Consider the following 15,000-nt stretch of genomic DNA (forward strand, 5'->3'; position numbering starts at 1 on the left):
ATACGCACAACTGCCATAGCTTTGGACAGGATACGCTAGCTGTTTTTGAGGTGAAGGCAGAATGCGGGGGCTATAGGGGGGGGGGGGGGGGGGGGGGCGCGCTAGAGGAGCAAGTGGCATAACGCACAGTTTAGCTCTGTCTTTTTCACGCAGGCTGATGACCCCTCGCCAAGTCTCGTGACTGCCGAGCCCCCCAGGACTGCGCGAGCTGTCCCTCCTGCTTTAGGACATCGTCAAGGTCATCCGTCTCCATTGGCCAGTGCTGACAGTCCATCTCTCTTCCGTAAAACGGTTATAACGTGCTTCTTTTCAAAGGTCACGCTGTTGTCTTCAAATAGGTTTTTTTTCTCTACCGGAACACGTAACGGTCCTAATGTACTGGTGTAAATATTGTCAGTGTGTCTTTAATAAAATGCTATCACAACCATCCCCAAGAAAACTTCTGTCAATGCATTTGGGCAAAATGTATTACAATTGTGGGCGGTATTATGGATGAGTCAAACGGACTGACAGCAGATGTTACGTACAAACGACGCATGCAAGAGGAGGTGAGACACGACAGGACAAAACGAGAAAACAAGAGACAAGATGAGAAGAAACACCACAACCCAACACTACGATGCGACGAGACAAGACAAGACAAGACGAGACGAGACGAGACGAGACGAGACCAGACCAGACCAGACCAGACCACACCAGACCAGACCAGACTAAAATTATTACACCACAAAAAAACCACACAATAACATCACAAAACAAGACCTCCGCAACACATCCCACACACAACATCGCATCTCTACTCACATGTCCATTCTGATCCAGGTTGTTGTTGGTCAGCTTGAGCTTGTGGAAGGTGATGGGCTGCTTCATCCAGTGGTTGCCCGAGGCGGGCGAGTCCGGGTGGATGTAGAGCCTGCCGGGCATGTGGGGCTCGGCTTTGCCCGTCACCACCCACTCCGAGTTGTGGTACTTGTAGCGACAGTCGTCCAGCGGCACCACGTCGATCAGGAGTATGTACTTGGCGTGGGCTTCCAGGCCGTTGACCGCCACCTTGATGGTGGGGAACATACGTCTGGAGAGAGAGAGAAAGGAATATGGGGTGGTTAGGTATGGTGAGTGAGGAGGGTGGATATGTTTGGGTGGGTGGTTGGTTGTGGATGGGAGATGGTGAGTGTTGGGGATGGAAGGGAGCTGACATCTCCCGGAACATTACAATTCTCAATTTACGAGGGTTCTGGCATGAGAATACATTTGTGCCTTTTTTTCGTCCAGCCCTCGCCTTCGGATTGAGAGAGAGAGCGGGGTGGGGTGTAGAGGGCGAATGGCAGGCATACAAGGGGTTTTCATAGTTGGTGCTTGTCCTGACGCTACTTGGGGTATTTCAGTGGCTTACAGATGTGGCATTTATCAATCGGATTTAAATCTTCCGATTTCATCAATAAAGCTCCTTGGACAGTCTATCGAATCTACCCAGTCGTCCACGCTTCACTACCTGTTAACCCCACCCTACCCTGGCCCGCTCAACCCATCCTCATTAGACTACTGTGCCTTGGTGTCAACAGTTGCCAAAGCCTCAATAAGGAGGACCCCCTCTTTCTTCCCCCATTGGACGGTTTTCCTTTCATTCTCGGGCAGTCATCGACAGACGGTCACAAAATTTCAATGATTCAGGTGTCACTTTTCTGGTGATCTGACGTTCACTAATAAAGGCAGTCTACTCGAAATTATCGCAGCCGAATCTAAATTCCGGTACAACTTAATCGTAGGAATTGTCTCCCCTTGTACAAGCGAGGCATGATGGTGTGTTGGTCAGCTCATGCTCCCGTCTTAACTTTGCTGTCGTCTGCTCAGTGAAATCTACCCGCGGATTGTCTGCCCCTTTATCTGATTAAAGTGACAAATTGGTCAGTAGAGTCCGGTTAATGTTATCAGTGGGCAGCTTACTTGATGGTTGTAATGTCAACTGGCTATTGGTGTCCATCTAAAGATTTTAACTGTTGACAGGGAAGAAGATGTAGACGTTTTGCTAGAAGTTATCGCAGTCTCGGTTTTCATGTTCGATTTTGTGCGCTGATTATATTTCCCTTTATTACGTCGAAGAATGCATAGGTATTCTTGTTCCCAAAGATGAACAAAGTCTGATTTATTGTAAGTGTGGAGGGTGAATGAATTAATTTATTTAATGGTTTATTTATACTTTTATTAATTCGTGTATGCATTAAATGGTAATGCAAGTTACTGTTGTCTTGCAATCATTATTTTCATTTTAAAGCTACAAATTGAAAGCTACAACAATTTAACAGTCCTTTGCCGCTGAAATATCAATCTCACACAAAAGACAGTATTTCTCCTCTTCCTCTTTCTTAGAGATGTTGTGACCAAGGGAGATAATAAGCCTTGTTACAGAGAGAAAAGGGGGAGTAACTAGCAGTGGAGTCACTAAGAGATTTTGCCGAGACTACAACAGGTGGCGACACGGAGTTGGCGATAACACGATAACGCAACCCCTGGGCCGAGACATCAATTATTTACTGTGTGCTCCCGATTTACCGTTTCTGCCACATGCCAGTTTTAGAGAGTGAAAGTTAGAGAGCGGAAAGTCAATGCATTCATTTTTGCAGGAAACTATGTTGTCATTGAATTTAAGAACACAATTAACTGCAGTGTTTCAAACAAAACAAAATCGGGTCTGTGTTCTTGAAAAATAAAGCAAAGCCCGAGAAGAAAACAAAGACCGAAGTTCTGTTTTGATAATTCAACGATTATTTCTTTTTGTCCCCCCGTTTATTTATCTCTTTATCTGTTTATGTATTTATATCAATATATCTCTATTTACTTACTCACTAATTATAGGCCTATGTGTCTTTGAAAGCATATTAAATTCACGTGCTTGTACAACTTTTTAATTTAAAATGAAGGCATTTTTGAAGCACGATCAATTCGTCAATTTAAAAACAAACAAACAAATAAGTGAATAAATAAATAAAATAAATAATAAAATAAACAAGTCGCGTAAGGCGAAGTTACTACATTTAGTCAAGCTGTGGAACTCACAGAATGAAACTGAACGCACTGCATTTTTTCACAATGACCGTAGTCCGCCGCTAGTGCAAAAGGCAGTGAAAGTGACGAGCCTGTTTGGCGCGGTAGCGGTTGCGCTGTGCTTCATAGCACGCTTTACTGTACCTCTCTTCGTTTTAACTTTCTGAGCGTGTTTTTAATCCAAACATATCATATCTATATGTTTTTGGAATCAGGAACCGACAAGGAATAAGATGAAAGTGTTTTTAAAACGATTTCGGAAATTTAATTTTAATCATAATTTTTATATATCAATCTCACACAAGAAGAAGAAGAAGAAGAAGAAGAAGAAGAAGAAGAAGAAGAAGAAGAAGAAGAAGAAGAAGAAGAAGAACAAGAACAAGAACAAGAACAAGAACAAGAAGAACAAGAACAAGAAGAACAAGAAGAATTAGATTCACACGTGGAGTCAAGCGCCCTAAACACAGTCCAAATAGTGCTCTGGGTTGTTGTGGTCATTTAAGTCCCTTTTTAACGTCGTTTATAGTGTCCCATCAGTGTGGAAGCCCTGAGGTAAACGGTGGCCTGGGAAAACGAAGGACGCTGACTTGGCCATGGGAAAAGACGAGCTCGCGTCCCTAACCGTGAGAAAGCTGTTCTCAAGGTTGACAACATGGTAATCAGTGAAAGTGTATGTACTAAAGACGACGCCATTCCCTATAGTGATTTTACAATCATTACTTCTTTCGCAGATATGGTTGTGCCTGGTTGTTTTTGCCACTAATACAACTTTCTATTAACGTAACCTTTGTTTTTTGTGTGTGTGTGTCTGTTTTTTAAATGATTATTCTTAGGATATGCATTTCATAATTTCTGCAATAGGGGAAGGAACGTACGTGTATCACAGGACTTGTTACTTCTGCGTTTATTTTCATCTTAAAATTAAAAAAAAATACAAACGAGAAGAAATATAAGCAGGAACAGCCTGTAGTTTGTTTTAATAAACATTTTTACCTTTAAACAACAGGGGAAAAAAGTACCCGCGTTCTTAACAAACTCTTTCACCTTTTCAATCTCATTATATGTTAGACGGTGTATTCACTCGCTGATTCAATGTTATTCCAACGTTCGCACCTCTCGTCTCGGCGAAGCTGCGAACGCGAGAGCACGCGCGAGACATCGGGGCGCCCAAACCCAAACCTGATTAACAGCTTGAGAAGCTTTGTTTTTGTTGGTTGCTGTGCGGTCTCCATTGATTTGATAGGTTGTTGTGAAAACAGTTTCCATTTTGAAGGAGTCTGAGTGAGAAGGGAGGGGCAGTGAAAGCAAAGAAGAACCACTTCGTCCCGACGATGTGATGGTTAAAAGGGAGGACATGGTCTGATGCACACGACATGAGACGCACACATTTGTTTTCTCTGCTGTAGATTGATGCCTGTGGGAAGAGACATGCGAACATGTCGTCCACAGCGGAGTGCGTGATATACAAAAACATGTTCTACTTTTTTGACAAAAATAAACACTAAGAATAAGATGAGTTTGGAATCAGTGACCGTTTCACATGAACGAAGTAAGAAACCGAAAGATTCATAAAAACAAATCTATTCCTAGTAAGCCTTTGTAAACAGATTATAAATCATTATTGTTATATTTTTCATCTCATTTGTGTCGATCGGTAAAGGTTTACAACCAAGAATGAAAATAAACTAAAAGCTACAGAGTGTATGAATTATATTTTATGTTGTTTACTACAAACAGCTTATTTCTTTTGTCATGCTATAAAACAATGTTTTTAACAGTTTCAAACCAGCATGCAGAGACAGAGACAAAGAGAGTTCTTTGTTGCATATGTCTCCGAAACCAGCTCATATTCTCAAGCTGTACAACACCAACAAAAAACACTCACAGTAACAAAATTGCGTACACCGGGGAAAAACCAACAAAGGCTGAACTGATCCAATAAATAACACAATACACGAGACCAGGAAATATTACACACACAAGGTGACGGCGACTTCAAAGAAATACTCTCCTTTGAGATGTACCATTTATCTCTTTTTAAACGAAGACAACTCAATACCTCTTCAATTTTTACCGAGGCCACAAGCCAACTATACATAAAACAATTCATTGTGTCGCTCCGTTCTCCTTGCTGACATTTCTGGCGGTGTCTTGAGATTTTTGAAATACTCACGGGAGCATTGTAAAAACTAGTTTTCGCAGCCGGCATTCGACTTCAGATCTTTGGAAAGAGAAAGGAAGATCCAAGATTTTCGCGAGAGAGTGAGAATAAACCATCAATCCTTAAAAGGCCATCGGGAGTTACCTTGGGGAGCCCGCCAGCCCACCCTACACGGAACAGTATTGCACGAACTTGCCAATGCAATGAGAGAAGATAATGCAGTAAAAGAATGAAAGACTGCTTCAATGAGATTTTACGGCCATAGCTTCCAGTCACTTACCTCTTATTTAGAGTGAGCTAGTCATAATTGTTTGCCGAGACTTCAAAGTCGCGTTGACTTCTCGCACCTCGCGGACCTGATTCCACTGTCCTATCGACAAAGCCTCGTCACGCTCTTACGGGTTACCGGGACAAATATTGAAACACGTGGCGTCATGCGAGTTTTGCAACAGAACAAAAGCGCTTTTGGGAATACGATTATACTATCATCCTGCTTAGGCTGGGTCTCTGTGGGTTTCGTATGTTCAATGTTGTGCCTCATCTTCACCTACTGAGAAAAAGCTCTTGGGGAATGGTTGGTTATTATTGTTGTTTATCCGCTTGGGGAATAGCTGAAATACTCCCAGGAGGTCATAAAGGACAACTGTGCTTTGATCCCCCCCCCCCTCCCGCACTTGAAGAAAAGAGCTTTGAGAATGTCTAAAATTGTCGTAATTTGTGAATATATCGCGGATTCCCCAGACAGTTTTCGAAACAGAGTCGTCCTCAAAAACATGTTTTACTGACTACCACCTATTCCTGTAAGTTACTCCCACAGGATAAAACAGGATCTACCCTGTTTCCACTCCAGTAAATGGAGATTGAGATCATTGAATGGAGAGGTCTCTCGCTCTTTCCCACCTTCACACGTTAGAGACACCCGGAGGCACAGTAAGAGTGGAAGGCCGAACAATAGTTCAGGTAGCTCCATGATTAGAGTTCAGTGTCGTTAAGCCATAAAAAGCAGATGAGTTAACGCTAGAAACAATGAGAAATGCGGAGCGTGGCCGGACGAGTTTCCGTCATTCGGGACACGTTCTGCGTTAAGTTGCCGAGGGGGGCTAACGAGGGCGACAATGATGACCCCCAAGGACATTGTCCACTCTTGTCCGCGTGGTCACACCCAAGGGAGAAGATTGCCCATGCAGAGGCAATGGTCAACTTCGCGGCTGTAAAATGCAGTGAAAAGCTTTGCCGATTATCGGTTTTGAAGTCCGTTTGACCGATTGTGGGTGAGAGTGTAGTAATTGTTTATGATGGCAATGGGCCTCAGTCTGCACTGAAGTGTTAGCGCTGTGGGGGGGGGGGGGGGGGGGTCCGCTTCCTAATGGTCAACCATCTCTTGCTCTCTTTTGTAGTGTAACTTGAATTCTACTGAACATTGTTATGTAAACTACAATGGAAATGTAAAAATAGCTGAACGAGATGAAATTTTCTTTTTTTCCTTTTTTTTTCTTTAATATTTTTGTTCCTGGTTTTTTTTTTACAACACATTATACATTACATCACAATTCAGATGAAATGTTAAAGTATGTTCATAGTTTGTGCAATTCGAGGATAATGTAATATATACCTCTCTCTCTCTCTCCCTCTCTTCTCTCTCTCTCTCTCTCTCTCTCTCTCTCTCTCTCTCTCTCTCTCTCTCTCTCTCTCTCTCTCTCTCTCTCTCTCTCTCTCTCTGATTTTCGTACCTTATTCATTTCTGAAGTTTTAGACCAATAACGAACATCAAAAGAAAATCGTGCACTCTAAACTGTCAGCAAGTTTCTTGTACTTCATTGTGACACGTTTGCACTCGATCAATTCTTCATGCGGCTAAAACCACACAGCACTTGTCTTTCGGCACTCATTTTCAGGATTTAGAGAAATCAGTGCCGCGCTGCTGACGTTTACGGACCCCTAAAAGGACTCGAGAGACCACCCACCCGCCGGTTGACAGCGAGAAGCGGGTGTAGGCAGTAGGCTACCCGGGGTAGTGTCAGGCAACCGACACTAAACTGTCCTACCCGTGTCTCCGTCCGCCTGCTTTATGTCACCCACGAAAACTTACACTCCGAGATACACGGAATAGCGACTTTGGTGTTGGTTTCGTGCTCAAACTGCGCTTTTCTGTGCGTGGTGTAGGGAGCAAGAAAGGGGAATAAATAATGGTGCGAAAAGAAGTTTTGCTAATCCAAGTGGCAGCTCTCATAGTGTACCGCTGGGGAAAGCAAGGCGCGCGACTGAATGGAGACAGTCTGAGCAGAGTTATTTGGGTTTTTCTGTTTTCATGTTTTGTTTTAGTTGTGGGGCACTGCTTGTGAAAACCGTTAAAAAAATGCTGGCAACAAAGAGACAACCGGATGGCAGGAAATAAAATGAGCAATCAAAGAGGGTGCAATGCGACTGAGATAACTGTGAATGAAAGGGGGAAAGCACGGTTGCGTGTACGTGTTTTACAGGTGAACAGTGGGAGAGAGTGGGAGAGAGAGAGAGAGAGAGAGAGAGAGAGAGAGAGAGAGAGAGAGAGAGAGAGAGAGAGAGAGAGAGAGAGAGAGAGAGAGAGAGAGAGACAGACAGACAGACAGACAGACAGACAGACAGACAGACAGACACAAACAGAGACAGGCTTAAAAACACAATGCAGCTACATAGCTATCCGGTTCGCATACACCACAAAAGTAATACAGACGAAGACTAAACCGAACCAAGACAAAAACAGCAAATAATGTTCAACAAGGAGAACCCGGTTTAGCAACACAAACAAGATACATTTCTAAACAGATTGGTTGCGAAACGTAACGTAAAACAACAACAACAACAACATAACCCCCAAAACATACCAAAATAACAGACACAAAAAAGACCAAAAAACAAACAAACAAAAACAGACAAAAAAACAGACAACAAAACAGACAACAAAACAGACAACAAAACAGACAACAAAACAGACAACAAAACAGACACAAAACAGACAACAAAACAGACAACAAAACAGACAACAAAACAGACAACAAAACAGACAACAAAACAGACAACAAAACAGACACAAAACAGACAACAAAACAGACAACAAAACAGACACAAAACAGACAACAAAACAGACAACAAAACAGACACAAAACAGACAACAAAACAGACAACAAAACAGACAACAAAACAGACAACAAAACAGACAACAAAACAGACAACAAAACAGACAACAAAACAGACACAAAACAGACACAAAACAGACAACAAAACAGACACAAAACAGACAACAAAACAGACAAACAAAACAGACAACAAAACAGACACAAAACAGACAACAAAACAGACAACAAAACAGACAACAAAACAGACAACAAAACAGACAACAAAACAGACAACAAAACAGACACAAAACAGACAACAAAACAGACACAAAACAGACAACAAAACAGACAAACAAAACAGACAACAAAACAGACAACAAAACAGACAACAAAACAGACAACAAAACAGACACAAAACAGACAACAAAACAGACAACAAAACAGACAACAAAACAGACACAAAACAGACAAACAAAACAGACAACAAAACAGACAACAAAACAGACAACAAAACAGACAACAAAACAGACAACAAAACAGACACAAAACAGACAACAAAACAGACACAAAACAGACAACAAAACAGACAACAAAACAGACACAAAACAGACAACAAAACAGACAACAAAACAGACAACAAAACAGACAACAAAACAGACAACAAAACAGACAACAAAACAGACAACAAAACAGACAACAAAACAGACAACAAAACAGACAACAAAACAGACAACAAAACAGACAACAAAACAGACAACAAAACAGACAACAAAACAGACAACAAAACAGACAACAAAACAGACAACAAAACAGACACAAAACAGACAACAAAACAGACAACAAAACAGACAACAAAACAGACACAAAACAGACAACAAAACAGACACAAAACAGACAACAAAACAGACAACAAAACAGACAACAAAACAGACAACAAAACAGACAACAAAACAGACAACAACAAAAACAGACAACAAAACAGACAACAACAAAAACAGACACAAAACAGACAAACAAAAAACAGACAAAATAACAAACTCGTATCAAAAAACGAACAAAACCACGCATAATTCTACCACCACTCTCTCTCTCACCCACCTGCCAGTCTTGGTTATGATCATCTCGGTGCCCAGAGAATGAAACTTGCTCCACAGATCTCGGTTCTCCAAGGTGACCTTGATGTTCTTGTCCACGTTGTTGTTCTCCGCCCCGGGGGGCGCCATCCCCATCCCCATCCCCACCCCACCCAGCATCCGTTTGGGGTCCGGGTTGGACAGGTGCGGGTAGGACCCGAACTGTTGGGACTGGCTGACTGCAAGGGAAAAAGAACACGCATTATGGTTGTGAACTTCATACAAAGAACGATCGAATTTTAAAAAAAATACCGATCACGGCGTCCTATTTTCTACTGTTACTGACTACTATGTGCAATAAAAGCATCAATCCATTAACAAATCGACTGCAAACTTCCAAAATTCAGAATAAAAAACCCAAGAAATGTATGTTGTTGGAACGTTTAATTGTTGACAAAACAAAACGTTACGTTCACACATATATCGACCTACCGCTTTTCAAGTGCACAGACAAACAAAACTTATCTGACACCAAAAAAACCAGAATGAAACTGAACGCAATGCCATTTTTCAGCAAGACCGTATACTCGTAGCATCGTCAGTCCACCGCTCGTGGCAAACGCAGTGAAATTGACAAGAAGAGCGGGGTAGTAGTTGCGCTAAGAAGGATAGCACGCTTTTCTGTACCTCTCTTTGTTTTAACTTTCTGAGCGTGTTTTTAATCCAAACATATCATATCTATATGTTTTTGGAATCAGGAACCGACAAGGAATAAGATGAAAGTGTTTTTAAATTGATTTCAAAATTTTAATTTTGATCATAATTTTTATATTTTTAATTTTCAGAGCTTGTTTTTAATCCAAATATAACATATTTATATGTTTTTGGAATCAGGAAATGATGAAGAATAAGATGAACGTAAATCTGGATCGTTTTATAATTTATTTATTTTTTTTTTTTACAATTTTCAGATTTTTAATGACCAAAGTCATTAATTAATGTTTAAGCCACCAAGCTGAAATGCAATACCGAAGTCCGGCCTTTGTCGAAGATTGCTTGGCCAAAATTTCAATCAATTTGATTGAAAAATGAAGGTGTGACAGTGCCGCCTCATGTAAAATTTCATAAAGATCGGTCCAGTAGTTTGGTCTGAATCGCTCTACACACACACTCGCACAGACACACACACATACACCACACCCTCGTCTCGATTCCCCCCTCTACGTTAAAACATTTAGTCAAAACTTGACTAAATGTAAAAAGCGATATGGTTGTGAACTTCATACTGGATGGCAAAGAATGATACAAAAAAATAATGTAAACCTATCTCGGTGTCCTATTTGCTACTGTAACTGACTATTATTATGTACAATAAAGCATAATCGAAGGAACAGATGAGTTTAAATATAGTTCCTCTGATAAACTATCTTTGATCTTGTACAAATAAAATGGTTTCACAAAGTTCGGTCAGAAAATAAGGAGTCACTTTACGAATATCATGAACTGACAGTCTGGGTTAAACAAAAATAGATACCACAAGAATAGAGAGTAATGCGGAACCTCTGTTGTACGTAAACAAAGCGGTAGCATTGAATATATATTTCATTTATTAGTCAATAAACGAGTCGTGGCTTGTACGGTGCAGGGTACACTTATGATAATGCATGTTGTTAAAATGTTTCCGACGGACACTGATCAAGTCAATCAAGAATCGTCAAGTGTATCAGGTAACAAGTGTGTCAGGCAACCAGAGCTTGGCATAAAATTGCAGTTTCATACGACAACATTAGAATTAGAGGCAAAGGAATAAGTAAATTAAATCAAATCAAATCAATAAAAGCGTTCTCATCACCATCATCAACTGTGATCAATAATTATCATCATCATTCATGATCGTTATTTGTAAATAACAAAATAGAATTCACGGTCATTTGATGCAAAATTCAACACTATATAATGACTATATAGCTTACCAGGTTGCTGTGGGATTTTAGGCAGTAAATTTCTATATTTGGGTAATTTCCAGTCCGGATTGTACACAACACTAAACAACTTCTTCATGTCGATGCAGGGATCACTTATATCAGTCGTACGCATTATGCAGAGTTTACACACACATGTAGGCTACACAGATAAACGGACAGAAAGTGTGTCAGCGACAACACAGCGGTCCACGCAGAATCAAATGCCCTTTTCAGTTTTCCTTGCGAGAGAAATGTTTGCTGGTGAGTTGTGTTCAGATCTTTTTTTCTTTCTTCTTATATTATTTCTGTCAGTCCCTCTTCTTTTTTTTTAAACATTTTTAAAATTCTTTTACGTGTTTGTTTGTTTTTTTACTGCGGTTTTTAATTGTGTAGACAAGCCCTGTGGAATTCATGCAGGAGACACAGAATCGCTTTCAAAGTTTGTTCCTTTTCTGTGTGTGTTTCTCTCTCCGTCTCTATATCTGTCTCTATCTCTGTGATTCTATCTCTCTCTCTCAAACGTTTTTTCGTACTAAACAGTTGAAGATTTATTTATTTTTAAACTTTTGACCGCATGACTTTTTATCTCGGGAAGTTGGCTCATATTACTTTTTAGCAGTTTGCAAAGATCAAAGTTTACGAGCAAATTTCTAACAGGCTGACTGAGTTTTACACTAATACTCTTACCTATACATCAGAAGTTGAACGACCTAGTTTATTATACGATGAGAATTTGAACAGACATAAACAAACCTTCAAATGAGAATCACAGCAATTTGCTGCATCTGGACTATTAAACGATTGTGTTAAATACATGCAACAGGTTTCATGTGGGATTTATGAGATTACAGGCGAATTAAATGACGCGTTATGTGCGAGGCATCACAGGTACAATAAATGAAACAGAGACGATAAAAAGGTCACGGCCTCTATGGCGACAAAAAAACAAAAAGTGTATTGTAGGAAAATGAGGTTCGCGTTGTCCAATTAACACTTGGTTAGCAAAAGTGAGGAATGGTTCAATTTTTCACGCATTCATTTAGGCTGTGCATGTTCATTGTGGTCTTTCGTTTAAACTCATTAAATACTTGTTTTACAAATTCAAAATATAAATTTGAACAGTTTGTATTTGACGTGCTACGAATACACACAACTACTTGTCAAACTGGTTTTAATTTAGTACACTGGAGATCGACGACGAAAAAGAAATTCTATTTATACTGCTAACGTGTCTGTCATTATTCAGTATGTTTGTGTGGAGGCGTGTACAGTTGCTCTTGTAAAACATACAACGTGAACACAATCGTGCAACAATCAAACGTTTCCGTTTTCGCCTGTTTTTACAAGTTTTGATTGGGGTGGGGGTGGGGTGGGGGGGGGGGGGGGTGTAAAAAGCCATATTGAGTGCACTGTACCTGCAAGCGACATGGGGTCGTGGTGGTGCATGGGGAAGCCGAAGCCGAAATGCTGTGTTGGCATCAGGCCATGGGTCAGCGGGAAACGCCGTCCCGACAGCATGTCGTCTTCGAACATGGCACCGCCGCCCGTCTGAAAATAGATAAATCAATAAATTAATTACGTAATTAATTAATTAATTAATATATACATTTAAAGATAGTAAATAAATGCATAGAATACACACACATAAGTGAACGAACAAACGAACAAACAAACAAACAAACAAGCTGGTTAGTAAATAAATAAATAAATACATAAATGCTTACATAGGCTCACATAAAAAAACAAAAACATCAATAAATAATAAATGAACAAATAAGTAAATGAATAAATAAATAAATAAATATAAAAATACATACATTTATACATACATACAAATAAAAACATTAGAAATAAAAACATTAGAAATAAATGAATAAATAATTGATTGTCTAGTGGATTAAACGGCACAGATATATTAAGTTGTCTGTTACTTGACTACACATCAGGCATGCACTTACACGTACTTACAATTGGAATGTGATAAGCGAATTAAACAGACAAGTAGTTTAACGAAATGATAGTGGTTCACTTGACTAATTTAATTAACTCGGTGACTCTCTTTTCAAAACATGTACACCTAAAATAACAGCGTGGAAATCTATTCCTTAAATTTTTTTAAATAAAATAATAATGATAAAAAGTGGAGTATCACTGGTATTCATGTCATGCAGACACATGTTTAAGGTCTGTAAGATTAAGACGGCAAACCTTTTAATGTTTGCTAAAATGCCGTTAACAACGGACGAAATATGAATACAGACGCCAAGATAATGCTATTAAAGAACAACAGCCGCTATCCCAAAACACACACAAAAAACACATTAAATAATGATTATAGTCTTCGTTTCTGAAGTCATTCATTTTGTTATGTATAAAATGTCAGAACACAGCCGTAAACTCATTCTTGACAGACGAAAAAAAATTCGATCCTATCAAAAGAAACAAGAAAAAAACCCACTCTGCTACAAAAAGGTAGGCTTAATTATGATAAAAACAGAGTATCGTACAGAAATCACGAAGAATAATAAAGAATTTGAAGAAGAAGACTTGCAAGGTTTGAGGTCAAAAGAAAGAAAAAAGTTTGTTTCTAAGGGCAAGCAAACGGACTGTTGGCGTGTTGCCTATAGGAACAGAAAGGCATCTCATAATCTTAAGGAAGGAGGGGGGGGAGGGTTGGAGATGAAAAGGACCAAGTAAGTCAGCCAGTACATGTATATAAAACTGACATAAACCATCAAAATGTTAAACTACTTACACTAAAGCACTCATTCACATTGCATGGCATTTGAAATGACCAGTGAATTATGAACACACACACACACAATTTGATTTCTGCCAGGACAGGCACCCATGCTAACTTTCAAAGTAAACTCTTGGATCTTATAATTCATTAACTTGTCTTTATAGCTTCACCCGTTTCAGTTCTTTAGGCCTATGTATCCATATTCGATCGCCCTGATTAGTGTTTGTCTTGGAAGCGATCTCCAACATTAAAACTATTCCGCAGTTATTTACTCATCAGCATGGCCACTCCATATCAACAAGTACTTGTCAACAAAGGCTGAGTGCAGACACAGTGCAAAAGACCTACTTTAGCTGTGAACTAGTCGGGATTTTCCGGTGACACTTCGGAGAACAATGCACCGTGCAACGTCGTTAGATAATTCTCACCTGCCGAATAAAGGCCTTGCAGCGGTTCACCTGCTAAAGGACTGACTCCAGAAGAGTTTTGGGCACGAGGTGTCCGAGGGATATTCCTCCGCGCTCCTCACCACACCTCTGCTGCCAGTGTTGGCGGAATGACACAATGCGAGGTGTGCACACTGCGCTGCACGGTCGTCTGCAACTTATTGCGGTATCAACAAAAAAACGGCCTGTCTGGCGGACGCGACGGGGGCCCACCCCGATCTGTGCCGACACCCGGGCCACAACTGTCGTCTGCTTCTCAGTTTAGAATGTTCCACTGAATTTTCACGAGTAAACGATGCACTGTAGTATTTCTTGTATGAACTGGAACTTTAGTTCTTCAAGTCAATCCAACAAGCCGAAAATGTGTGTTGAGTTTTCAAAAATCGAACATTGACGGGGGAAAAAAAACCGAAAAAACTTCTTACGTTTACAGTTTTCTAAGCGTCGTAAAGATGTCTGCTGGCGCCTCTCCGCGGGAA

General features: G+C 40.3%; 1 protein-coding gene across 2 annotated transcripts in view; it reads right to left on the reverse strand.

The window, feature by feature from the left end:
* The window catches only part of LOC138976136 (T-box transcription factor TBX6-like), a 52,362-nt gene that overhangs the window by 31,098 nt on the left and 6,264 nt on the right, over nt 1-15,000 (reverse strand). For both annotated transcript variants that reach the window (XM_070348962.1, XM_070348961.1), the window contains 3 exons: nt 12,748-12,880; nt 9,394-9,607; nt 805-1,072 (listed from right to left, as the gene is read on the reverse strand). In XM_070348962.1, the coding sequence (XP_070205063.1) occupies nt 805-1,072; nt 9,394-9,607; nt 12,748-12,880 (615 nt within the window). The remainder of the gene's footprint in view (nt 1-804; nt 1,073-9,393; nt 9,608-12,747; nt 12,881-15,000) is intronic.

This window comes from Littorina saxatilis, linkage group LG9 (assembly GCF_037325665.1).
Source record: "Littorina saxatilis isolate snail1 linkage group LG9, US_GU_Lsax_2.0, whole genome shotgun sequence".
Lineage (NCBI taxonomy): Eukaryota > Metazoa > Mollusca > Gastropoda > Littorinimorpha > Littorinidae > Littorina > Littorina saxatilis.